The sequence below is a fragment of the Oryza brachyantha genome, chromosome 2 (genome assembly GCF_000231095.2).
Source record: "Oryza brachyantha chromosome 2, ObraRS2, whole genome shotgun sequence".
NCBI lineage: Eukaryota > Viridiplantae > Streptophyta > Magnoliopsida > Poales > Poaceae > Oryza > Oryza brachyantha.
The window spans coordinates 2,214,938-2,240,998 of NC_023164.2; the positions used below are offsets into that span (position 1 = coordinate 2,214,938).

The 26,061-nt window shown below is 40.4% G+C and overlaps 3 protein-coding genes and 1 long non-coding RNA gene across 5 annotated transcripts; 2 read left to right on the forward strand and 2 right to left on the reverse strand.

The window, feature by feature from the left end:
* Nucleotides 1-70: 70 nt before the first annotated feature.
* Nucleotides 71-1,041, reverse strand: LOC121053596. The gene is made up of 2 exons (XR_005811157.1): nucleotides 920-1,041; nucleotides 71-831 (listed from the first exon to the last, which is right to left on the reverse strand). It is a non-coding gene; the product is annotated as an uncharacterized LOC121053596 (long non-coding RNA).
* Nucleotides 1,042-6,695: 5,654 nt separating this feature from the next.
* Nucleotides 6,696-10,391, reverse strand: LOC102717956 (CBL-interacting protein kinase 26). Of its 2 annotated transcripts, XR_423117.3 has the most exons (3): nucleotides 10,190-10,391; nucleotides 7,633-9,555; nucleotides 6,696-7,145 (listed from the first exon to the last, which is right to left on the reverse strand). XR_423117.3 is itself a non-coding variant. In XM_006646844.3 (2 exons), exon 2 carries the CDS (start codon nucleotides 9,257-9,259, stop codon nucleotides 7,814-7,816), a length of 1,446 nt encoding a protein of 481 aa, XP_006646907.1. In that variant the 5' UTR covers nucleotides 9,260-9,555; nucleotides 10,190-10,391; the 3' UTR covers nucleotides 7,153-7,813. The 2 variants fall into 2 exon arrangements, 1 of the variants encoding a protein (XP_006646907.1); XM_006646844.3 differs by lacking the exon at nucleotides 6,696-7,145 and having other exon boundaries at nucleotides 7,153-9,555.
* Nucleotides 10,392-12,845: 2,454 nt separating this feature from the next.
* Nucleotides 12,846-16,755, forward strand: LOC102713716 (formin-like protein 10). Its single transcript, XM_006648273.3, has 6 exons — nucleotides 12,846-13,043; nucleotides 13,369-14,056; nucleotides 14,138-14,636; nucleotides 14,709-14,908; nucleotides 15,457-15,692; nucleotides 15,788-16,755. Exons 1-6 carry the CDS (start codon nucleotides 12,870-12,872, stop codon nucleotides 16,616-16,618), a joined length of 2,628 nt encoding a protein of 875 aa, XP_006648336.3. The 5' UTR covers nucleotides 12,846-12,869; the 3' UTR covers nucleotides 16,619-16,755.
* A 368-nt stretch (nucleotides 16,756-17,123) lies between these two features.
* On the forward strand, nucleotides 17,124-24,574 carry LOC102713988 (zinc finger CCCH domain-containing protein 13). The gene is made up of 11 exons (XM_015833880.2): nucleotides 17,124-17,416; nucleotides 18,888-19,025; nucleotides 19,176-19,209; nucleotides 19,833-19,968; nucleotides 20,050-20,106; nucleotides 22,533-22,630; nucleotides 22,723-22,794; nucleotides 22,903-23,090; nucleotides 23,412-23,590; nucleotides 23,935-24,138; nucleotides 24,355-24,574. Exons 1-11 carry the CDS (start codon nucleotides 17,260-17,262, stop codon nucleotides 24,388-24,390), a joined length of 1,299 nt encoding a protein of 432 aa, XP_015689366.1. The 5' UTR covers nucleotides 17,124-17,259; the 3' UTR covers nucleotides 24,391-24,574.
* Nucleotides 24,575-26,061: the final 1,487 nt, after the last annotated feature.

Consider the following 26,061-nt stretch of genomic DNA (forward strand, 5'->3'; position numbering starts at 1 on the left):
TATATAACTTTTAGAAGATCAGAACGCTTACGATAATTTATAATCCGTAAGCCAAAAAGAACACAGAAACTTCCAATCAAACGGAACTTTACACGATCATTACAATATTACTCGCCAGAAACTCTGGGCAGAAGTTTCTTACAAGGTAGTAGCACTGATACATGATTGATGATACATAAAAAGAAAAAGCATCCATTAGAACGCGTAATTTCCACGAGGAAAACCATTTCATTCTTGCAGAATCCGCCTGCTTGCTATGTGCAGAAACGGTGGCAGCAACAAGCAGTGTGGACACTGGAGCAAAAACACCATACGCCATAGCCAAAAACACAGCAAGCTTCTGGAGCAAGATCGAACGAGAAACTGAGCAAGCAGCTAGCTAGCTAGTACGGAGTACTATATATACACAGGTGACCTGACCGGAGAGAGGTGGGCGGCCGCCGCTGCCATGGCCGCCGGCGCGGCGGAGCAAGACGGCCGGCCCGGAGAAGGGAAAGCTACACACGTTACATATCACTTGGGCCCCCACAGCAGCAGGTGCATCACCTTGTCCGCCTTGCCGCCGCCGGCGACGCCATCCGCGCGCCGCGCCGCCACCACCTCCCTCCCGGGCGCCGCCGCGGCCGCCGCCGCGCGCGGCAGCCGCAGCTGCTGCCCGGCGTCGCGCGCCAGGGCGCGCAGGGTCGCCGGGAGCTCCCACCTGCTCTCGCGCCCGCTGCTCATGGCGATCGATCGAACCCGAACTCACCACTTCTTGCTAGCTCAGCTCGATCGTCTTCTCCGGCGCGCCAACCCAGCTCGCCTCGCCTCGCCTCTTATACTGCCACTCCTCTGCACAGAGCACACCCGGTCATGGCTCCCGACGAGCAGTAGTAATCAGCAATAAATATCAGCCACCATGATTGATGAACGCCACCACCTCGCATCGAGTGGCCGAGAGATCTCGGGTCGACGACGTCAGGGACGGGATTTTTATCCCGCGCGGCGGGGGCTCCACGCGGCCGGTGCGGAGTTTTTCCACGGCGTGGCGGTGGCGGCGAGCTGAGGCTGAGGTCGTGGGTGCGACGAGCCGGGCGGTCGCTGTCGGGAAAGGGGCGTGTATTTATGCGTGTTTGGAGAAACGGGGCTCTGGTCTCGACCAGTCCGGAAACGCACCGCACCGAAGCGGTGGTTGGGCGCTGGGCCCGGTCGAATTCACGTACTCTACCGTAATTACAATTTCATTATCATCGTTAACGAGTATTCACTCGGTTTCACATACAGTGACATAATTTCATTATCATCGTTAACGAGTATTCACTCGGTTTCACACACAGTAACGTATCTAGTCAGCGATATTAGAGGATTTGAACAAGTTAGATAGAATTTCAGCCAATTTTCTATTAATCTTTACCATAAATTTTAGAGGGTCTTTGTGAGGGTTCTAATGGCTTGTACGGAAGTCCCCATGCCAAATCCGCCTCTAGTTTCATATTGTACTCTCTAATATGATATAGATTTATATATATGCTAATAAATGTAAGAAGCATAAAAAATATACATTATAGGATGAATCCAGTTAAATTTAGAAAATTTTATAATATAAAACGAAGAGTAAATTTAAAAGAGAATAAAGTCTTCCTGTCAGTAACCGTAATAATAATAGTGTAATGATAGAAGATTTAATATAATAGTAGAAGATTCAGATCGGTCTGTTCAGGTTGGTCTAGCCTTGAAGCTGTGACAAACCGGCGGCCAAGCCATATGCAGCCAAACGCACTGCAGTTGAGATGACGAGGGGAGGCTGCGAGCAGCGGGACGATCCAAATAATTCAGCTCAGCTATCTTGGTGAGAAGTTAAGTTAGTCAATCTCAAGAATTCCCTCTAATAATAGATATTTGACATAGTTGATTTTAACCCATAAAGTTTAATCGTTGTTTTCTTATTAAAAATTATATAAAGCCAATCACAACATTATAAACAATAGTAATTATATAAATTTTTTAAGATGGATGATTAAACTTGTGATAAAAGGTAAATGGTGTCATCTAATAAAATATGCAGAGAATAAATTTCATTTATTTTTATGACTTGTTTTGTTCTTAAGCACACTTAAAGGAGTAACTTAATTTCTCTTCATACTTGTACTTTTTTTTATCAACTTCATGGTCAAAATTAACTATGACAAATATTTATGACTTTGCACGGTAAATTCAGTTTTATCATAGATGCTCACATGTGGTTGTTAAAAGATATAAATGCAACAGAATTCAATAGAAACTCTAGAGATAAATATAAAATACTAGAGATATACGATAGAATATTTATCTTGTACTCCAAGTTTCTATCTCCTATAAATACACCTATAAATACACCAGTGTAATATACAACAGATCAAATATTTATGTCCTATTCAATATTTTCGACAGTGGTAGGGTACCATAGGCCGTGTTCTTTTGGAGTTTTTTTAATGAAAGATAAAAGATTATTTGACTTTTTTATAGCCATTTAATGATGTAAATGATAGAATTATCTATTAGTAGTATAAAGTTATAAATCTATAATAAACTTCTATATGTAAACATTTTGTAAAAAGTACGTCGGGTTGAAAAGCTTGCGTACAAGAGCCGAGCAAAATGTGAGAAAAATTAGTATACCTACAATTACTAGATGCATCCTGCATTAGTATACCTAAGGTATAAAAGTTTTACTATACCTTATTATTTATTTATAATGTGTTATTTGACTTTTTTTTTCATGAAAAAGACAACAATCACCCCAGATCTTTAAAGAATTGGACAGTGTACCCGAATAACCAGCACAAGCTAATTTCCTCGCTTGAATGGTAAAGGCGTGACTTGGTGCAATGGTATAGAACTTTTTATGGTTAATTCAGTTATTTATATCCTTAAATAGTTATTATAAAAATTACATAATCCAAAAAAAACTAAATTCTTGAAGAAAAAACCAACAAAGTATTAAAATAAGATAAAATATCAAGTATCGTTCTTCCAAAACTGAAATAGGAATACCTTCAATTTGCCAATCTTTTTAGTCCTCACATACCTATATGATAAAAAATAAAGTGAAAACATAGATATTATCTCGTTCCATATAGATACTGATAAATCTGACTGCAAATATAAAACGTATATACTAGTCTATCAATAAATCTTGATAGGACCAAAAATCTTAGGATATAAAACGGATAGAGTATCATTTATAAAATTAGTTTTTCTTTCGTACCATATCTATGGAAGCATTCTAATAGTAGTAAGTAGAGTTTGTTTTGAATGCTGAAACACTCCAGATACGAAAAAAAAGGGTTTCATAGATTACCTATTTACCTTCGTGTTCTAAAAGAAACCCTTGGCGCATGCACCCTGTTCGGGAAGATAGCTCACAATATGCAAAAAAAGCAGCATCTATCTTTAATTCACACTCGAAATTCTACAACTGCAAATTAGTAGGAAATAAGGCTTGCATTGCTTCATGGTTGCAACGGCTTATAAACCAAAATTTAATTTTTAAAACATAATTTAAAACTTGGTTTCATATTTTTTTTATTGTGGTTTATTTTACAACATTCTATAGACCGTATATAAAAGTTTTATCCATAAATTATTTTTGAGTAAATTTTACTAGTGGTACACAAACTTATATAATGCATAAACTTATTTAGTGCATGCGAACTAAGTCCAAAGCGACATTATGGTAGACATTATGGTAAATCATGTTGAGTTAAAGTTGATTATGATATCACGAACACTTACGAGACCGTGAGAAATGTCGTATGTGCAAGTATTCTTTAGATATCTTTTGTAAATATTTTACTTCTAGTTGTTGTGTATCTATTTTGTACTCCCACTATATCTTACACTATATTATTTATTTTTTTATACATAAAATGTTTTATTTTATATTTGATTGAGCATGTATATATGTATAAGACACTATCTTACGTCTCATCTTTAACTTTTGGTTATGCTTATAAATCAAAATTAAAATTTTCAAATTTAAATTTAGAGTTGATGTTTTTTCATTGTAGGTTATTTTTTAATTCTATTTTTTAGATCGCTATAAACATATGTGTATATGTGTGTATATATATAAATATAATTTTATTTATAAATTATTATCTGTTTGAAAATATGTCGTTTGGCATTTCATGTACTGTACTAAAATAACAAATACACTCAAATTCATGTAACGTTCTAATTTACTCATTTTTTTTATTTGCAAAAACTGCATTTCCATGAGTCTCAGGAAATTACTATACATCTGCCTCACACAAAGCGCCGTTTCGCACCGCCCTGCTTCCTTGGAAACAGAGGCGGCATCCGTCCAAAACCGGCGGCGACGCGCTCCCCGTTTCGCCGGCTCGCCGCCGGTTTCGCCCTCGCGTATAAAATGGCGTCTCCTACTCGGCGATCTCCTCGCATCACGCTCTCCCTCCACCTTGGGCGGCGGCAGCTAGCAAGCGCGCGGTGAGGAGGCGGGAGGCGGAGCAGGTGGTGGTGGTCGGGATGGGGAGCTGCAGGGTGAAGGCGCCGTCGCTGGTGGTGGCGGCGAGCATGGGCGCCGTGGAGGCGCTCAAGGACCAGGCGGGCCTCTGCCGCTGGGACTACGCCCTGCGCTCGCTCTTCCGCCGCGCCGCCGCCAATGCGCCCGCGATCCGGACCCCCTCGCGCGGGGCCGCCGCGCCCGCGGCCGTGCAGACGAGGCGGCGGCGGCCGGCGCCGGCGGAGGTCGACGCGGTGAGGCTGCGCAAGGCCCACCACCTCGTCTGCTGGGGCCCCAACTGATTTGCCATCCTCGCCGCCGGAGCCGCGGTCTCGTCCTCGCGCGCCGCCGCTCGTCGTCTTCCTCCATATCATCTGCAGTGTCTCTGCTCTTTTTTTTTTCCTTTGGTTCAGTTCGTGCAGCTCGATCCGTCCGTCTCTGAAAATATTCTGCCATGTATGCTCATCATGCATGGAGATCTGTGGCTCCTAGCATCACCAAATCAGTCAAGAACGCCTTAATTTGTTTCAGTCTGTCCTGCCTGCTTAATCACCAAACCGAGATGACAGTATTTGGAGAACGAGAAGAGATGCATGTGATCAGAGGAAGAACATGAGGCAGGCAAGAACGCATCTTGTGGGTGCATTGTGGGTGCATAGCTTCACACCTGATCGGTTTACATCGAAGGCCTCTTCAAGTCTTCGGTTTGAAAGATTTTCAATCGAAAATAGAAGAAATTAATCACTGTTTACTGGGAAAATCTTGTAAATTTTCTGCGAATCGAAAAGGCTCTAAAAAATCATAATGAAGTATAAAAGCATCCCCCTCTCTGGGGTCAAAAGATCAAATCTTTAATGAGAAGTAGGAGCACCAAGAACTGGACAGTGTACCTGAAGAACAGGCACATGCTAATTTCCTCCCCACAGAGAGCAAAGGCGTGATTGGGTGCAGTGCTGGTGAACCTTCGAGCCACTTTCAGACTAATTAATTAATGAATTAATTAATTGGTCGGTCGGCAGGTTCATCAACGCTGCACTCAATAATGCCTTTCCTTCTCTTCCATCTCCCAGAGATCTCACCTCCCTTTACACCCTGAATTGAATCTCTGCTACTACTAATACCTATCCTAATTCTAGTCGTGTAGCAGCATTAGCTGCTAAGCATGGATGGATGCATCATTGCAGCCAGGATCGCAAGAAGCATCACTCGGCAGCATTCCATGCTTGTGTAGCTGCATCTGCATCTGCATCTGCATGTGTGAATTGCTTTTCAGACAGGTCACCTCCTCCTTTTGTAGTACCTCACGGTGCTGCTTGTACTACCATGCTCATCCTCGGATTGTACTAATTTTGCGTGTTGTACTTTTGTCACGTCCTGATCGGTGATCAGGTAGTACCAAACTCTCGTATAACTACTGACTGATTGTGATTCAGGGTTCAGGCAAGCTCTCTGAAACTCGTTGTACAGCATTTCAAGGGAAGACCAGAAAAATTCATGCATATGCTTCTCTACAAAACTTCAGATTCTGGAGATGTTTTGAAGTATTAAATATATATGAACAATAAAACTAATTATGCAGTTATGGGGGACATTATGAGACGAATCTTTTGAGCTTAATTAAGACATAATTAGCCATAATTGCTACAATAACCAACATATTCTAATGACGGATTAATTAGACTCAAAAGATTCGTCTCACGGTTTTCAGGCGAAATCTAAAATTTGTTTTATAATTAGACTATGTTTAATACTTTAAATATATATGTTCAAAAACTTGATGCGATGTTTTTTAAAAAAAAATTACAATCTAAACGAGATCTAATACAAATATTCTCCAAAACCAATACTACTACTACTCAGGCAGTACAGCATGACCGTGACCGTGCTGAACCTGATGTACACAGCAAGTACAGACTACAGAGCAGTACAAACTGTACTGCATGTTTGCATTGCAATTTGCAAACGTCAGAATCTGATAGGGGCAGTACTACAGTACTAATTTGTCACGCACCGTGGCGAAAGAACACATGTGAAACCATGAAAACGGCAGTACAGAATAATGGAGAGTTTTCTCTCTTTTTTTTTCTTTGAAAGGAAAGTAAGCTCTACAGATTTCAGAACTGCGAATTTGCAGTATAATTCAGTCCAACAGCAATGGTAATAGCTACAACTCCAAGTTTGAGCCTGCAAACATCTGTTAAAAGGAAAAGAAAATAGCAGAATTGGTGATCTCGTGTGTGTTGAGGATTACACATACTACCTTTGGACAAATAAAAACAGGCACATTCTAAACCAGGATTCTGGAGAGAACAACATTTCTATAGCTTCAGATCTTTTGCACACTGTGATCAGAACATAAATCGTGCCCATTGTGTCAACCCTTTACAAACATACCAGCATCAGAATGAGATGAATTAAGGGGAAAAAGAAATAAAACTTTCTTGACAGTCGACATCTCTGGCATGCAAGTGCCACTAGGACAACCAACGAAAGTAACTGATAACACTGATAGCACGGCTAATTTGCCCTCAAAGAGAGAAAAAGGCTACCAGTTGAACGGCAGTTCTAGATGGCCAGAAGCTAGTGGTGCATCTTTTGAACATCTCACATATCGCGTTGCAAGCCATTTCCTTTTGATACACCAGTAGATAATCCTGTTTCACTGTTTGGGATATATGAACATAACACTGAGATTCTAAATTATGAACAATATATATTCATAATAAAGAGTTGGAAATGTGAACTATTAAACTATGACATTGAATCATATTTCCTATTAGGATAGGCCATCAACTAGCGAAATTTGTTACCCAGAATTTGCAAAGATACTTGTTTGTACGTGAAGAGGTCCTGATGATAAAAGGTTAGATACAATAATTATCTATCCCTAAGCCTTTGTCATCAACGGTCTGCTGGTTATATATGGTAATGGCTAAATGCCAAGATTTACATTTGGAGTAGTCAACGTTTTCGGTTACACTGAAAAGAACTCTGTAGTGCACACATGTTCCAAAATTGGCTTATATTTACTTGAATCCATAGTAAAAATGGAATATACAATATCAGACAAAATAAGAAATGTAAAGGAGCCATTGAACAAGAAAAATAAAGACAAATGGTACGAATGGAGAAACTAGAACAGAGTAAACCTGAACAACCATCCAATGTATGGGAAGGGGTCATGACTCTGGCCTCTGCTGGAAAAATCTCCACAGCTGAAGAAGTTGCATGGCAAACTTACTTGTGGCATTTGCAACTGGCCACATGGTTCACAAGCAGAAACTGTGTTTACTGCCAGTCCTGACTTTTGTGGGCAATGTAGCTGATTAATTAATCCTGTGGCTGCTGTGATGGCAAAGGTGACGGCTGCTGCTCTGATTGCATAGATTGCTCAGGTTGCTGGTGCGGATCACCTTGCCATGCCCAAACTATATCCTTAAGTGCAGGCCTTATATCTTCTTTCATAAGCTTTTGATATTCTATAGTATCCCCATTGGACTTTTTAAATTCAACTAAATGTAAAGATGGAGCAAGTTCAAAGACCTCCGCGTCAAGCTCAAGGAATCCTTTTATTCCTTCCTTTGGTGCTATCAATCTCAAAACACCATTTTCTTTCTTCTTAATTTTGAGCTTCAAGCGTCTGGCCAGTTCATTTAGCTTAGCAAATATAGTTGCTGCTGGCTGCCTAGTAGTAAATCTCTCTTCCCTCCGGCCATATCTTTCTTCAAACAAATTGGATAAGTCAAATCCTGTCGAAAGTGAAATAATGTCGAATGCATTCAAGTTCGGGAGGCTTAATGAAGCATGGTTTTCCTTGGAATTACTACATTCTGGTGAGTCAGAGGTTGTGGCTTCACCATTATACACTCTGTCTCTTGATGACGCTGGATTTGAGTCAGAGGTTGTGGCTTCACCCTTATACATCTTTTCTCCCGTTTCATGTTTGCTCTTCACTGCATTTACATCAGTGGTTTTTCTGTACCAAGCGCTTCTTTTTATCTTTGAGATAGAAATTCTAGTACTTGGATCTGGATCAAGTATCTTATATAGCAGATCCTTCAACTCAACAGAAAAAGAACGTGGGCATTTGTAGTCAGCTCTGGAAATCTTTCTATACATCTCTATAAGATTTGTGTCATGGAAAGGAAGGTAGCCAGCCACCAGCACAAACAGAATTACTCCACAAGACCATATATCAGCCTTCGCACCATCGTAGCCTCTCCTACTAAGAACTTCAGGAGCAACATAAGCTGGAGTTCCGCAGGTGGTATGAAGGAGGCCATCCTGTCTCTTGGACTCAGAAAGGGCACTTAAACCAAAATCCGAGACTTTTAGGTTCTCATTTTCATCTAGAAGTAGGTTTTCTGGCTTCAAGTCACGATGATAAACACCTCGGCTGTGGCAGTAGTCAACACCACTGATCAACTGATGGAAGTACCACCTGGCAACATCTTCACTAAACTTCCCCTTGGATATTTTCTTAAAAAGTTCACCACCTTTAGCATACTCTAAAACAAAGTAAATCTTGCTCTTGCTTGCCATCACCTCAAAAAGCTGAAGAATGTTTGGATGCCTTACTAATCTCATTATTGAAATTTCTCTCTTTATTTGCACCATTAGCCCAACCCTTGTGACCTTCTCCTTATCAATCATCTTTATTGCAACGGCCTGTCCACTGGTGAGATTCCGAGCATAATATACCTTGGCAAAATTCCCCTGACCTAACTGCCTGCCTATTTCATAACGATCCATCAAAATTGTCCTCCTCTCATCCATTTTAGCAATCTATATAAAGATAATCCACTACTACTTACAGAACAATCTATTCCAGAGGGAGAAGAAATGACCATGTGAACACTATCGCCACCAAGGTCATGTCCATCAGAGATATAATGTCTTGATCTTTAGTGCTTCAGAGACTAGATAGGGAAAAAATAATAACAGTATGCAATCACCGATCTTATGCGAACTCAACCAGACAGTTAGAGACTTAGAGTAAAGCTTTCCGGTGAACTAACACATAATTAAGCTTTTCCAAGAGCAAATATCCTCTAGTGTCACCTGTTGAAAACCTGACAAGAACAAACCAAATCAAATAATTGTAAATCGCATTCACAAATCTAGGACAGCACTAGGAATTTAATCAAACAAATTTCAGGGATTGCCTTCCCCATTTCACAACGTTTTGGATACCCACCTAGCATTATTGGGAATAAACCTAACTCCGACCAATCAAAGGCACACTCCAAAATGACAACGCCTACCAAACTAAGCAGCAATTCCTCCCAAGAAGGTTGATCACACAACAATTGATCGGATGTGCTACAAATCGAGGCTGCTCCGATGAAGAAATCAGCAAAAAAAAACCCGCATAATCCATTCACCGAATCCCCAGTACCAGAGCAAGAAACCATTATACTGGGGCTAATAACAACCCAGCTCCTCGCTACAGACCACGCCCCCAAGCAAGCTCCCCAAACCCTAGCTCACCGCGACAGCCAGCCACAAATCCGCAGCCATAAACCGATCAGAAAATTCAGAATAACAAATCAGTCTACACTAATTAGCCCTTAGCCGCACAAATCACAGCGATGAATAATTGAGCCAAGAAACCCGCAGGCGCAGCAGCAGCAGCAGCGGCGGCGGCAGCAGATCTCTAACTAAGCAACCAACCAAGCAAAAATCACCAAGGCTAACCAAACCAACCTGATCAAGACGAACTGGCCCTGCTCGCGGAGGGGGGAGAGAGAGAGAGGCGGATCCCGGATACCATCAATCGATCAGGTGAAACTCTGCTCCGATCGAAGCCGGCGCGGCGCAGCGGCGGCACAGCGCGGCGCTCTGGCTTTGACCTCTTGCAAGCAAAGCTCAATTTTTTTTTTACCTTTTTTTTTTAATTTTTGTTGGATGCGGTGGCATCTCAGCGTCGCAGGCCACATGCCCTGATGCCTCCAGAGCACAGTCCACGTTCGCGCTCGCACACGGCAGCTCGCCTCCGCCGCGCCCGCGCTGGTGGGCCATGGCCGAACGTGGGCCCACCGGCAGGCTGGGCTTCTCGTTGGCCCATGGCATTTGTCACTGGCGTACGGGCCCACCTGTCATGGGAAGAAGGAGGCCCAAACTTTTTGTTTCAAATAAAAAATTCAAATTTAATGTTAATTTTAGGGCTTTTCATCTTTATTTTGAGTTTTTAAGATCACTACAAATAACCTTTAAACTATTTTAAATCTCAATAAACGGTCTTGTTTATAGTTAATGTCAATTTCATATATACCATTATAAATTTGATTGTTTTGGAAAATATCATTACTGTTCATCTAATTTAAGCGATGTAACTTGTTGAAATCAGAGATATGCCACTACTAAACCTTTCACCCTACTGAAAAACCTTTTTTATATAAAAGTGCCCTTATCTTTTTACCTCAGTCTCATCCACAGTCTCTCGTCGCCATTCTAATCTACATCATCATGGGGATGTCCTCATTGCCTCGTCGCCATTGTCTCGTTGCTGTTATCATTCATGGCACCTAAGATCGTTGACTCGGTTATCAACCTCATCACTATCACACGCTAGTCTTCACCGTCACCTTCCTTTTCGAAGTCTTTCAGGTCTCCTTCGGCTTGTTTGGACACATATATAGATACACACCTATGTTTTATATCAGACATTTATGGATCTAGATCCTCTGCATTACAACAAAGAACACTGTTTATGTGAGAGCAACGGTAAAAAGTTATACAGACAGCGCCGTAAATATGGTAGCTACAGGGTTTTCTGGTACTGTAGCAAAACTACTGTAGCACTTAGATCTGGTTCATCCATCTTTGATCCAACGGTCAAAAACCAGTCCAAATTCACATGACTGTTCACCTCTGAGGATTCCATTCCAACATTCATACCTATGTAAATAGGTAACTGATCATTTGGTTACTTGGCTGCAAGATAGGGAGTTTTGGTGGATTTCTTGATGTAATCGGTGTTCATCGGGTCATGGCAATAGCAGCCTGATAGGGTGCAGTAGCTCAAGGCCTGTGTGGCCTGAGCCATTTCACTAATACACCAACATCGTCTTCATTATCAGGGTGTGACTAGATGAGAAGAGGACTTAGAGTATGTTTAATAGTATAGTTAACTACTAACTTCAATTTCATCTATAGTTAATCTAATAGTCAATTCATACAATAGTTACCTATGAAACATTGATACATGATCTCACATGTCATATACACACTGCGTCTTGGAGTTCGTGCAGCAGTTGACTACAAATTAGTAGCCCATTTTTTTTTCTTTCTTCCCTCTTATATCTTTAAAATATGCTTATAGTTGGCTTATAGTCCGCTATTGTACCTGCTATTAGGCCGCGTTGGCACCCGACAAGTTAACTTACCCCTCGTTTTCTATACGGATGTTTTTTGAAATGTTAAACGTAAGTAGAGTTATGTTTCCATTTTCTAAAAAAAAAAATGTAATGGCTTGATCACATTAGGCGAGCATTAGTGATATTTTTTAAAAAACTGTAAAAACGATAATGGCAATAAAGGTATATATCCCATTAACCTTTATTATTATGCTTTTAAACTGCCAGAAATGAGCTGGAGGGTGCAGGCGAGCAACAGCGCCTGGCGAGATCGCCGGCGGCGGTGGCGGAGGAGGGCGGCGCCGGCCGCGAGAATGGCGCCGCGCGGTGGCGGGTGCAGTGCAGTGGAGTTCGGCGCGAAACCTCAAGCAGAAGCGCCGCGTTTTTCTTCTCTCCCTCGAGTGCGCCCTCGCCGAACAGGTAAAGGTCACGCCCTTTTCTTTTCCTTTCTCCTCTCCAAGCCACGGCTTCTTCACTCCTTCTACTGTGTTTCCTACGCATTTGAATTTGGACGAGACCAAGAGACAAAGCAACGGAATTTTGAATCGTGGTCAAGCAAATGGAAGTGATTAACAATACGATCTGAAATCTAAACCTGGATTCTATTCTACCAAAGATTTAAAAAAAAATAATGGGCACAGATAGAGGGAGACCCCAGCATAAAAAAATTGCATCTTTGCAGGCAGATGCAGGTGCACTTGCACCACCTCCTGGAGCCATCAGCGTGGCCTAACTCGTGTGACTTTCTAAGTAAGAGTATCTACGACTTTGATTCTTTATTGCCTTTCTGAATGGTGGTAAACGAAAGCAATAGGATTTGACTCCCTGGAGAAGCTAACACAAGTAGGAGCTCGTTCTAGATATACCTTCCTAGTCCCTCCTCCTCCACGGCTGTTTCTTGGAGCAAATCCCATTTGCACGGCCGCAAAAGGCGCAAAGATTTCCTCCCATAAGATCCGTGGAGGTGAAAAAGATGGTCTTTTTTCGAGGGGATTAAGGGGAGATGGTCTGAAAGTTGGCAGGAGGCCATGAAGAAGAGGCTGGGGTTTCTGTTGCTGCTTGTGGCGGCGTCTGCATTGGTCGAGTCATCGAGAGAGGGAAGAAGAGGAGGGGAAGAGAGCCTGGAGAGGTTCTTGGATGGATGGAGGCGCCATCTTTCTTCTCCACCTCCTTCATCTTCGTTGGTTCTCAGTGGGTATCTTGTAAGGAGATCATAAACTCTCTCTTTTGCATGTAGCAGTAATCGATTCACTAGTTCCACTTTTCTTTGCTTGATTTGCACTGTTGCCTGCCAAGAACTTCGAGGAAAAGAATGAAGCGCCTTCTTTTTGTTATTTATGGTTATGTTTAGTATTTTCTGATAGCTGAATATTATAAGATTGTTTCTTCATCTTTATCCTGCTCATTTCTGTCAGAGGTGAGCAGTAGGCAGTGAATTTTTTAGTTGTTAATTCTTACTATATGAGAACAACTGAACAAAGAGCTTGATGCATCGTGCATTAGCAAATAATCCTTACTGTGATGCAGGTAGACAAAATATGGTCAGTTTGCTTACAAGACATAGTTGGTCCAGAGGAAACATTAGGATTTGGCGAATCATTTGCTTGGGATGGGCTATCAAGTCATTCAACGGAGGATGAACTGAAGAAAATGCTATTCATGGAACTTATGACTCTTCTTCCACCTGAGAAGTTTTCTATTACTTATGATTGTATCCGTGCAAACTACTTCAGATTGGGCATTCCACAAGTACACAGTGTTGCGCTGAGCAATTATCTTCAGAGCCAGCAGTCATTGCTTGGTTCAAACTTCCATGTGAGACGACGTTTGGTAGATAAGCTGGTTGGAGATGCTCCTTCCATGGCTCCAGCTTTTGCACCATCGATGTCGTCCAGTGATGAAGTTCACTCTCCCCATTCTGTGACAGAGGCACCACTTAAACCTTCCAACTCTCTGAACATGGAATCTCCCAACCCACATTATCCCAGTAAACCTGCACACAAGCATTGGGGAGTGCCTCCTCCAGTTTCAACTTCAGATAAGCATCATGACTACATGAAAGTAGTCTTGATAGCTGTTCTTCCAACGGCGGTGCTCTCGTTCCTAGCTGCATTTCTATGTTTCTACTGCTGTGGATGCAACAAAAGCAAGGTATCAGTTGGTGAGCAACGAGATGATCGTCCTCTTCTTCACCTGCAGTTCGCTAACTTGCCTGGTGAGTAGACATCCCCTATATGAACATTTGGCAGATTATTACTAGTATAGTAGTATATATCATATATCATTTCAATGGCAGGTTCATCGCCTGATGCGTGTGTTCCTGTCAGCCCACTTCATAAGGATGATCATGGGGTTCGACCTTCTAATGCTGGTGTAAGCATCGGCCAGTGCTTTCCATGTTGTTTTAAAACCTCAAAGGATGCCACAACACCTACTGGAGGAACACAGGAGAACAATGCCATAACTGACACTCCTAAGCCGATGCCTCCGCTACCGCCTCCGCCACCTCCTCCACCTCCACCTCCACCTCCGCCTCCGCCTCCACCTCCACCTGTCAAGAAGGGTGCCCCTCCCCCACCTGCACCTCCTAAAGGTACCTTGGCAAGATTTCCTAAGCTGTCACCTGCCGAATCAAGTCGTTCTGAAGAGTCATCTGCAAGCGATGTGGCCAGCGAATCATCTGAAACTGAAGTGAATGCTCCAAGAGCCAAGCTCCGGCCTTTCTATTGGGATAAAGTTCTTGCTAATCCTGATCAGTCCATGGCCTGGCATGACATCAAATTTGGTTCTTTTCAGTAAGTTTTGGACTTAGCAATGGCATGCATTCTAAGTTAAGTAGGCTTGTAATTGACAATTGCATTCTGCAGTGTGAATGAGGAAATGATAGAAGAACTGTTTGGTTATGGCGCGGGCAATCAAAACAATGCCAAGGACAAGGAAATTCCCATTGCAGATCCTTCGCCTCAGCATGTTTTTCTTCTTGATGTTAAGAAGTCATGTAATCTGGCAGTTGTTTTTAAGGCAATGAATGTCAGGGCAGAGGACATTCATGACGCTCTAATAGAAGGTAATTAAACTATTATTGTGTAGTGACATGTAGCCTGCTTACTCATTTGTGAAAAAGTGTGTTCCTATGATTTCCACTATCACTCTTAATACAATATCTTTGCAACGTCGAAGATGAATTGCACTGATAAATGGGACCTTTTTTTTAATAAAAAACAAACTTTGCTGGCAGACTTATAAGGTGCTTGCTGCATTCTATTTAGTTGAATACAAGAAATCAACTGCAGCCAGTTGTTGAACTATATGCCATGCATTTTACAGTACATATATTTGTGGTCATCCTCTTTAGTTTCTTATCTGTTTTTTTTTTACCTGTGGCCCATTTCATTTCATAGTGGTAAGTAATTAAGGTGTAAACATGTTTCAGATGATATTTGACTTGATCGTTTGCTATATCATATTCTATTGATAATACATAGATGTAACTATTAGGTCTACTTAATTACACAAAATAAGTTGATGTTGTGCTGGTTTACTTGCATGCATAGGCTTCTTTCTGTGGATCACACATTATCTGACATTGTCTTCTGCTACATTGTTTTTCTCAAGGTAATGAACTTCCTAGATTACTTCTTGAGACAATCTTGAGGATGAAACCGACTGATGACGAGGAACAGAAACTCAGGCTTTATAATGGGGACAACTCGCAGCTAGGACTAGCAGAACAAGTGATGAAGGCTCTAATTGATATCCCTTTTGCTTTCAAGAGGATTAGAGCTTTGCTTTTCATGTCCTCTTTGGAAGAAGATGCTTCGAGTCTCAGGGAATCATTCCTCCAGTTGGAGGTAATCCATATGAAAGCAGTTGACTTATGTATTAAACCTGCAAAGTATTCCAACCTTTCTCTCAAAGCGTTTAATTTTTTATCTGTTTGTGCCAGGCTGCTTGTGGTGAACTAAAGCACCGCCTTTTTCTGAAGCTACTAGAAGCCGTTCTCAAAACCGGAAACCGTTTGAATGATGGGACCTTCCGTGGTGGCGCCAACGCATTCAAGCTTGACACTCTTCTGAAGTTATCAGATGTCAAGGGCGCTGATGGAAAGACCACATTGCTGCACTTTGTTGTTCAAGAGATCATTCGATCCGAAGGTGTTCATGAGGCGAGGCTGGCCATGGAAAGCGGAAGAAGCCCACCATTTCCTAGCACTTCAGATGACAATTCCAATGAATCTCTACAGGAAGATGGCAGTTACTACTCCAGCCTTGGCCTTAAGATTGTGTCAGGCCTTGGTAATGAGCTGCACAATGTGAAGAGAGCAGCAGCACTGGATGCTGATGCTCTGTCGACCAGTGTGGCAAACCTGCGACATGAGCTGTTGAAAGCCAAAGAATTCCTGAACTCTGACATGGCAGTGCTGGAAGAGAAGAGTGGATTCCACCGCTCGTTGGAAAGTTTCATAGGGCATGCAGAGTCTGAGACCAATTTTCTCCTGAAGGAAGATAAGAAACTGAGATTGTTAGTGAAGAGAACAGTTCGATATTTTCATGGAAATGATGAGAAAGACGACGGTTTTCGCCTGTTCGTCATTGTAAGAGATTTTTTGGTGATGCTAGATAAGGCATGCAAGGAGGTTGGTGCTTCACAAAAGAAGGCAACAAACAAATCTCAGAGCAAGGGTAATTGCACCCCATCAACCCAGTCAAATCGTCAGGAGCAACAGTTCCCAGACATTTTGGATCACAATTTTGATAGCCCGGATTCTAATGATTGACACATAGATACAGTGTTAGATGCATTATGTTAGATATATTTTTTTTCGCCCGGGACCATGTAAAAATCCCATTTGCAGAGGCATTGTTTATACACAATCACATACTAGTACATTCAATATCACATCTGAAGTCCTGAATTCAAATCCTAGCTTTAGATTTTATTTTCTTTCGGAAGAGTATTTGATAGTTTGATTTACACATTATGTGTTTGACTCCTTTTTCCCCTTAATGTGTAGTTTTTCAAACATTTTCCTTTTTCCTTTTTTTGAAATTCAAATACATTTCATTTTTTTTAAAAAACAGACACTTTATTTCACTGTTCGAGAATCAGACATCTAAGCCGTGGTTGATAGTAGGAAACCAAAACTCACCCCCCCCCCCAAAAAAAAAAGGATAACATCCTCGGCAGCGCACGATCCCACCCGTCCATTTCCGATCGGACGGCATCGGTGACGCCCAAGAGCAACCCAAGCAATACGACCTAGGGCTTAGCCTCTCGCCGCCGCGGCCTCTTCCTCCCAAACGCGCACTCCTGCTTCGCCTTCCTTCGCGTTGCCATCCCACCCAAACCCTCGCGGGGGATCGGAGCTCGGGGCGCGGGATCCACCGCCGGTCGTCGTCGGGGTCGGCGGCGGCGGAGATGCTGGGCCCTCCTCGCCGCGGGCCGGCGTACAAGACGAAGCTGTGCGCGCTGTGGCAGCGCGGCAACTGCAACCGCGACACCTGCAGCTTCGCCCACGGCCACGGCGACATCCGCCGGCCACCGGCCTCCCGCAGCGCCTTCCCGCACCACCCGGGTATGGATTTCCCGCTCCCGCGCCCGCGCGACCCCGTGTTCGGTTCCTCGTTGTCTGTTCCCCGCCCTGGAGGTTTAGGGTTTCTGGCGTTTAGGGCATAAGGTGGATAGGGTTAGGTGTGTAGGTTCTAGAATTTTCTCTTTGATCGCATTGATTGTTGGTACGCGTAGATGCATGTGTTGCTAGATGGCGTGGGGAACCAAGATTATTGGGGTATGATGTCCGCCAGAAATAGACGAGTTTTTGGAATCATACCAAGAATACTAGAATAGTTTTTGATGAAAGTCAAGTGATTATGACATATGACCACAAGAATAAGTATTAGCACGAAGCGGCTGCTCCTGAAGAATGTGACATACTGGTAAACGCTGTTGACTTCCCATGTAAAAATGGAATCGTCTTTTACTCTTTTGAGAGTACTATCCGCTGATATACAGGAAAGGTTTAGGAGAGAATCCAGTCATTCTACAACATTATTTATGATTCGTGCGATAGTTTAGGAGAGGATCCAGTCATGCGACAACCTTCTTTATGATTCATGCGATAGTTTGCTGCCTTTTTTGTCGAGTTCTTTCTTTTAAACTTTTTGTGATTTTTACTGTTATCTCTTATACAAGTGCTTGATTTCAACCGCCAGTTGCTGCTGATAGAAAATAATTCTAACAAGTGGAAGCTTGTTGCAGAATTAGGTGGCATTCTGACCGGTTGTATTTTGATTTAATTATCATTCAAACTAGCAGACTCCTGTGCAAATATGTTGACTCAACTGCTGCCAGAGGATAACATGACATTTTTCCCTCCTAAATTCTTCACTTGGTTTTTCAACGATTTGTGTTGACGATAATGCTTGTGCTGTACCAGAAGGTGATCTTGTGAGGATCTTGGATGATGCCTCTGTTGAATGATGCCAATAATATGTTCAATGTGATACGATCATGCCATTAGCTGGCTTTGCAATTACTGGGTCACATATTATGATTATGGTGCATCAGCTAGTTTCATTGGGAGATTATCATCACCGGTGATTCACAGATTTTTGTGATTCTTCACAAGTTTCCATCGAAGATAGCTGAGCAAATGCTAGTATATGTATGGGATATTGGGACTGTCATTATGGAAGACCTTTCTCCGTCATACTTGCTATATGAGGTTATTTGTGGGCATTCATCCATTTCAATTCAGATGATCAATATTGCGATTAATGGTGTTATATTAATGGGTGCGCCAGTGGTTTCTTGTTATATCTTGGTATATGCTTGTGCATTGTTTTTTGGCCCTGCTTTTTTTGTGGCTAATGGCATTATCCTGGAGCCCATGCTACTTATTGCTAATTGAATAATCTTGTAGCTCAATTGTCGTGGTAAGCTTAACAGGCTTATGGGTGTCCTACTACTCTCCATATTGGTACCTTATCAGTTTTTATTTCACGAGTTGCTTCCTTGTATAAAACTTGCACCTTCCTGACTTCTAGGGAGAAGAGATTATAGAGGCGGTGATTTCAGAGGCAGGGTTGATAGGAGGTTTTCACCTCGGAGAAGGCATTCCCCTGGAAGAGAGCCCAGGGGTCATCGTCCCCTTTATGATAAAAGGCCAACTTCTCGAGAAAGAGGTCATACATGCTTTTTCTATCTCTTCTTTCTCTCTCTCATACGCATGTATTCGCACACCTGTGTGTACATCTGTATATGCTCACTTCTATATTCTGATTACCTTATGTTCATGCTATTTGTATATCATTTAATGTGATTTTTTAATGCAGAATCTAGTTATTCACGATCTCCAAGCAGGAAGAGGTACATATTGTAGTTAAACATATGGTTGATCTTTTAAAGTTAATTTCCAGATATGCTGGGAGCACTTGTTAAAGTATCTTCTGGTCAAAGTTCAATATATGTTGTCTTTGCTTATCTTTCTCTTTATTTATCAGTATATGCCTCATTGTTTTACTATTGATTTTGCAATTTTAGTTTTTCAACATTGTTAACCACCATTTGATATCCTCGACCTGAGATCCATACAAGCTAGAATTTTAGGTCTTTAGTTTTATGCCATGAACATTAATTATGCTGCTGTGAACTATTATCAATATTTGAATATTTATTCTATAATAATGCTAAAAAGCATCTTCATGGTAGTTCTTTTATTCTTCCTGCAGATTGAACCTGGTGACACTTGCTAATTATCACCTGTATTATTTGTTTTCTTTTCGTAGTCATAAGCATTTTTCCCTAAAGGCCACACACGCACTTGTATAGTAGTACAAGTATTTTGCGATCAGCTGATCAAAGTAGAACCTGATATTTAACTAATGGCATTTCCACATGAACTGTGAGTTTACTAGATTTATATTCTAGATGCCTTGAATATGTGAGTAATGCTGGACTGGTAATTTACTTTCCAACAATCTATTTTTCAGTGAGAGGAGGCATGAAAAGAAGACTGATGATGGAGAAACCAACTCATCCAGGAGTTTGAGTCTCTCTGATAACAACGATGAAAATAAAAAGGATAAATTCTCAAGTGGTGATGAGAAAGAGGATCACGAAAAGCAGGTCTGAGAAACTTGTTATGCAATTCATGGCTGATATAAACATCTTTGGCATGTTCATTACATAATTATGAATATTGTGCAGCTGAAACAAATACATCTGGATATGGAGGTTTTGCGTGATGATAAAATTCAGCTGGAGGTCAGTTTTTATTGTCTTGCTTCATTTGTTACAATGTCATGGGACAATATGGTGCATGTTAACTTTTGGATTGCCACTTATCTTTGTTTACTTGTTATAAGGAGATGGTGGTTCTCTCGCCATTTTAACAGATCTTTTGTGGATGGATCTACCTTAATGTTTGTGTTAATTGTAAGATATTTTGTAAAGGATTACATCTTCTGCACATGTGTACATGCATAAGCCGATCGATTGACGTGAATTATATATTCTATTTTATATTGCATTTTCTAAAAAAAGTTCAAAGCTCATGGCATATTTATCTGCTGTATGTTTTAATGAATGGGCACGATGCTAGTATGTGTAAATTGAGAAATGATGCACGAATTTCATCAAATGTTCAAAGCTTAGGTGGTTTTACTAGTTCAGTACTGCTGTGCCAACTGCAACTGGTAACTATTGTGTTTGCATGTATTTAGAACTTACTATGTGGGCATTGTTAGCAGCTTTAATTTCAGAGGTATTCACCATTCCATCCATTTATGGCAGGGATTGTCCATCTTCTACTCATTTATTAGTAGTCATGTTTAACAAATTGGTTGGCACTACGTCTTTCCATGAATAGCCCCAAGATACTCTTTTTTGCTCATTCACTTCTGATTTGGCAATAGTCCTGTGACCACTTTGGTTCTTCCTTGCCTTAATGTGCTTGAGTTCATTCTTTTTATATTCCTGTCATGTTTCTCTAACCAAGCTTTGGAGTGGGTCAGCACTTAGCAGGCACATTATAATATTTACATTGCACTCTTGTTTCAAATTATTGCTATTTTATTGATGTGGTAGTATTTCAAAATTTATATGGTTCCCCCAGAAATTGTTTTCTCATTGCTTTTAGCATCCTGTGAACACTACTTGCTATCTTAGAAAAGACTCCTGTATTCTTTTACTTCGCGGAATGATATAACAAAACTTCCTACTTGGCCATGTATTTGTTCTAGACTTTTAATTCTTAGGCTGTGTTCGCCAGTGGGGGATGGAAACAAAACCCCCATTGGCATGCAAAATGGAACGACCAATTTGTGCAGGATTAATTAAATATTAGCTAAAAAACTTGAAAAAGGGATTAATATGTTTTAAAAGCAACTTTCTATACATTTTTTTTGGAAGAAAACACATTGTTTAGCAGTTCGAGAAGTATGCACGTGGAAAATAAGGAAGTTGAGGTTGGGAAGAGGAGGAAATGAACTCAATCTTTGAGATGTTGCATCAATAAATATTTACTAATTTATAAATGATACAGTATAGTTTAAAATAGGTAATTGCAATTAAAGACACCGTTAAAAAATATCCATGCTTCATCACTACCCATATGTACATAGTTCTACCATCTTTAAATTATTTCTTCGGAAGTATTTCTTCAGGATCGCTAGTTGGCGTCCACCCACGACCTGCGCAAGTCATGCGCGTCGGCACGTGATCCACCGCTTTGGATCCTGATCGACTTTTGTTATGGTTTTTCTTAATTTTGAACTATCGATTGTCAAAGAAAATCTTTTTTCAGATGGAATAAGTAGTTATGTTTTTCTCAATTTCCTTATATGGGTCCTCCCACCAATACAATTTCTTTTCACTAGATAATACCACCTACTAAAAAATAGTAAAATACGCAACAAACATTTATATCATGCAATTAAAACTTTTAAATAGAATATTCAAATCTTTATACTCAATATGTTAAACTTTTAACTCAAATCTCCTAGCTTTATATTCCAGAGTCAAACTTCCAGCTCAGATCTACTAAACTTTCTACTCAAGAGCCAAACTTTTAACCTAAAACTCCAAATATTTATATTAAAGATGCTAACTTTCAATTGAAATATCTAATATTTCTATTTTTGAAATCCTAAGTTGTGTACTTAAACCCCAAAAGAATCCTACTTGAAATCTCAGCATTTCACTAAAAAGTCTTGCCTTTTTTTTCACATGTAACCATAGTGCTAGTTAAAAATCTTTATCCACAAGTCCATCTACTAAGTGGTATGTCAATATTTCTAGATCAGGAGAAGGATAACCAACTAATATGCATACTTTTCACGTTGAGAAAAAAAGGGAAGGGTAAGATGTCTAATGAAAGATTATAGCAGCTCTTCACTGCTAATTATGATGTTAATTAAGCATGACCTAGAGACCAGATCTCAAGGACAGAAAATGACAAAAAAAATCATGAACGAGATAAGCTCCTGGCACGCGTACGAATTAGCCTTCCCCTTATTTCTTACTCCTGTCTTTAGCTACCTTTTTTGGATAATATTTCTTCTGGTGCTTTCACTGCTTGTTTTCTATACAAGTTCATTTCATCCATTTCTTCTTTAAACACTGCCAATCTGCATTATTCATGTATCTACAATGCTAGATCATGGAGAAACTTAGCTCCAAACTCTTTGTAGGTCATTTTGGATGAGAAGATTGATGACGTGCGCAAGATTTCTAGCAAAGTAAATGATCTTGAGTTGCAGCTTAGAAGGGAGAAAGATGAATGCCATAGGTATTTATACAACGTTTCCACTTCACAATGTCACAATTTTGGCAGTATTATCAAATATAATAGTTTTATATTGTTTTGTTATGCCTATGTAGGATGACCTCAAAGATGAAGAAGTTTATTAAAGCTCATGCTCGGTTTTTGAAAGCACAAGAAGAAGTGAAAAGGTGCTTTCTGTTTTCACTATGTTTGGGTTTGTAGTGCAAGTGCACATCAGATTGCTTATTTTTGCGTAATTATGAATTACTAATTGTTGATCGATTGGACTTATGCAGGTCACAGGCTCGTTTTGAGAGGCTAGGTGATTTGCTTGCTTCTGATATTTTGAAGCGTGGTGCTAATGAAGAGGGGTCCAGTGTCAATGTTGATGAAGACCCAAGTGGTCCTTATGAAAGGAGTCCTAATGCTGCTGCAGCTAAAAAGAGATCAATCCCATACTCAACAAGTGAAGAGGCGAAAGCTGGTATGTGGCTTAGTTTATTGGGGACACTAATCACCTGGTTGTGATTAGTACAATATGGATCTTGATATTACACAACATCCACTTTTCCTTCTGTTTGCACCAAATATATGCCATTTCATCGTGTGAGCAGTGCATCCTAGTATGAAGTAGCTCAAATGTTCCTTTATTTGGTATTAAGCATTTAAATTGATGTGTTCTCTTTTTTATCTTATAGTAGGACTGAAGTTGCCTTTTCCTTTTATTGTTGGATCATAATTCTTTCGCACATTGCTGAAGAAATGTCTTAACTATGTACTTAAAACCAATCGTTTGTCTCCTCAGTGAAGAAGAGAAGAGAGCGGGACTCTGATATAATGACTAGGTCAGATAAATACAGGTCAGATGGTACAGATTTTGATAAGACAAGCAAGGGGACTGAGGGAACTAAGTCTTTATATTTGAAGAAGAAATTATGGGAAGATGAAAAAAGTAAGCTAGGAGCCAACATTTTCATAGACAAGGTGCAACATTTCTCCTGCGCAATCTCAATTTTATGATGAATGTGTGCTGCATTATCATATTTATATTATATACTAAGTTCGATGCTTTATTTAAAACATTATCACATCATATTGCTAGCCTACACATATGCTTTCAGGTGCACTGTATATATCTGAACAAAAGGTCTAGTTGATATTTGGAAAGTTCGTCTGTTGTCTGGTAACCTTGTATCTAAATTGATAGGCTTCCTTGATCATTCGGTCCTAAAGCTCTTCTTGGTTCTGTTGACATTTGCATTTCTCTTGTTTGATTACGCTCATTCGCAAACCTAAAATGTATTAAGTAGATATTTGTTGACTCGCAGGCCAAAGATTCTCCGATCAAACATGTGTTGCCCTCCACCGGCATGGCTGCTCATGCTATTATTGATGATCTCAACGAAGCTGTTGAACTGGAGGACAGACACGAACCCATTGACACATTGCTAGAAAATGACGCTGATGACAAAACTAGGTCACCTGCTGGCTCCCTACAGCCACTACCGGCGATACAGAATTCTTACGAGCAGGTTATTAACTTTTCATCCTCCAGAAAATAGTGGACCTTACATGAGCTGACGGCAGCATGGATTTGGACATTGCATTTAAAAAAAAATCTTTGCGCTCATTGCATTTAAAAAAACGAAAAATCTTTGCTATCAGGAAGTTCCTCTTTGCCTTTTCATGTGCATTTGCTCATTTTCTGAAGAAGCAAGCTGACAGTTTTTATTTTGTGTCTTCCCCAGTACGAGGGTGACGACGAGGAAGTCGATGTGGAATAAGTGGGAGGCCTCGTTTATAGACAAGAGGCCTCTGATGACAAGAGGCCTCTGATGAAGCAATGGCGACGAGACCAGCATCTGCCCCAGCTCAAGTAATACTATTAGCATCATTGTCGTGTACAAAGTGCTAGCATCTATTTGGCATTGGGAATCCAGCTTATTATCAAGAATCCTCTTGTAGTAACATCGTTGGTGATGAAACAGTCGACTAATAAACTAAATGCGGTATCTTTCTTTTGTGAATTTGCCCCAGCCGTATAAATATTCCACGAGCTATCTTGGTTTGGTGAGCTAAATAGTGTTACGCGGACACTAATGGCCCTGGGCATCAAACTCCGAGAGGATTATTGATCAGTGAATGTTTGCATGGCATTATTCACAGGTGACACATTTTCGAAGTGAATAGTGCCAACCAGTGCTTTTGAGATTCAACCACAGGAGAAATTCTCTTGCTAGCGCCATTTCAGCAAATATTTCCATGTCGCTCAACCTCGCCGTTCTGGATTTAAGCAGCGAATAGTCATGCTGGTGCCATCCCCTAGCAACTTAGCAAGCTCCCTGGGATTGTTAAGTACAATCTTTGCACAACCACTTGACCAGTCCAGAACATGCCATGTTCCTTCTCCCCGTGCCCAGTTTGGAAATTTTGTTTGTCTAATAATTTTCTCGATGGTTCATCCTCAAACAATCCAGTACATCAGCTTCAAAAATAATCATTTCTAATATTTTATCACAAATAAGCATATTGGGCGCGTACGCAACTACTCATCGGGATTAACTTTTCCCTTTTTTTTTCCGTATACATGCTTCTTGAACTGTGCTAGACAATGTGTTTTTCTTAAAAAAAATGTATGAACGTTTCTTTAAAAATTAAATTAATCTATTTTAAAGTTTATACTAACTAATACTTAATTAATCATGCTATTTTACGTGCTAAATCATGGCCACATTTATCTATTAATTTTTATAATTTTTTGAGTAGATGTTATAACAGAGATGGTTACCACCTCTAATTTGTAGCCACCTCTAATTTCATTTCATGCTGTCTTCTCACCGATTAAGAAACACTATATACAGAGTATATATATTGTATAACCTCTAATATATCAACTTCCATCCTTTGTGTACACCTTACTATTTTTTCACTTTTATTAGAGTTTTCTGTAGAGATTGACTTTTGCAAGAGAAGTGACCTGTACTCTCTCTACCCATCTCTCATCCACGCCATCGCTCAATCTTGCATGACACTTTTAGAGGCAACTTATTGAGGCTTAGGCTGCGTTTGACACGAGTAATATGACGTTGAGTTATCTGACACGAAAAACATAATAATAATAATAATAGATTAGTATATGATAATTAATTATTAATTATAAAAATATAAAATAGATTAATATGATTTTTTTAAAAACTTTTCTATAGAAAAATTTTGCAAAAAATACAATGTTTAGTAGTTTCAGAAACGTGCACGTGGAAAACGAGAATTTAATGTTATAACATGGATAGCTGAACACGGCCTCAGTGTACTCCTTCAATTTCAAAATTTAGGATATATTTTATTTTGTTGAATAAGTATTTAACCAAAGATTATTCTTGATGTTACTAGGTTCATATTCAAAAGTATTTTCTTATTACTATAATTTATGTCACATAAGTGATATGCTACATATA

Coding starts and splice junctions, on each gene's coding strand:
- LOC102713988 (XM_015833880.2), top strand. CDS start 17,260: ATGCTGGGCCCTCCTCGCCGCGGGCCGGCGTACAAGACGAAGCTGTGC. Junction 19,026..19,175: donor GCCAACTTCTCGAGAAAGAG/GTCATACATGCT, acceptor TTTTTAATGCAG/AATCTAGTTATTCACGATCT. Junction 20,107..22,532: donor ATGATAAAATTCAGCTGGAG/GTCAGTTTTTAT, acceptor AACTCTTTGTAG/GTCATTTTGGATGAGAAGAT.
- LOC102717956 (XM_006646844.3), bottom strand. CDS start 9,259: ATGGATGAGAGGAGGACAATTTTGATGGATCGTTATGAAATAGGCAGG.
- LOC102713716 (XM_006648273.3), top strand. CDS start 12,870: ATGAAGAAGAGGCTGGGGTTTCTGTTGCTGCTTGTGGCGGCGTCTGCA. Junction 14,637..14,708: donor ATCAAATTTGGTTCTTTTCA/GTAAGTTTTGGA, acceptor TGCATTCTGCAG/TGTGAATGAGGAAATGATAG. Junction 14,909..15,456: donor TCATGACGCTCTAATAGAAG/GTAATTAAACTA, acceptor GTTTTTCTCAAG/GTAATGAACTTCCTAGATTA.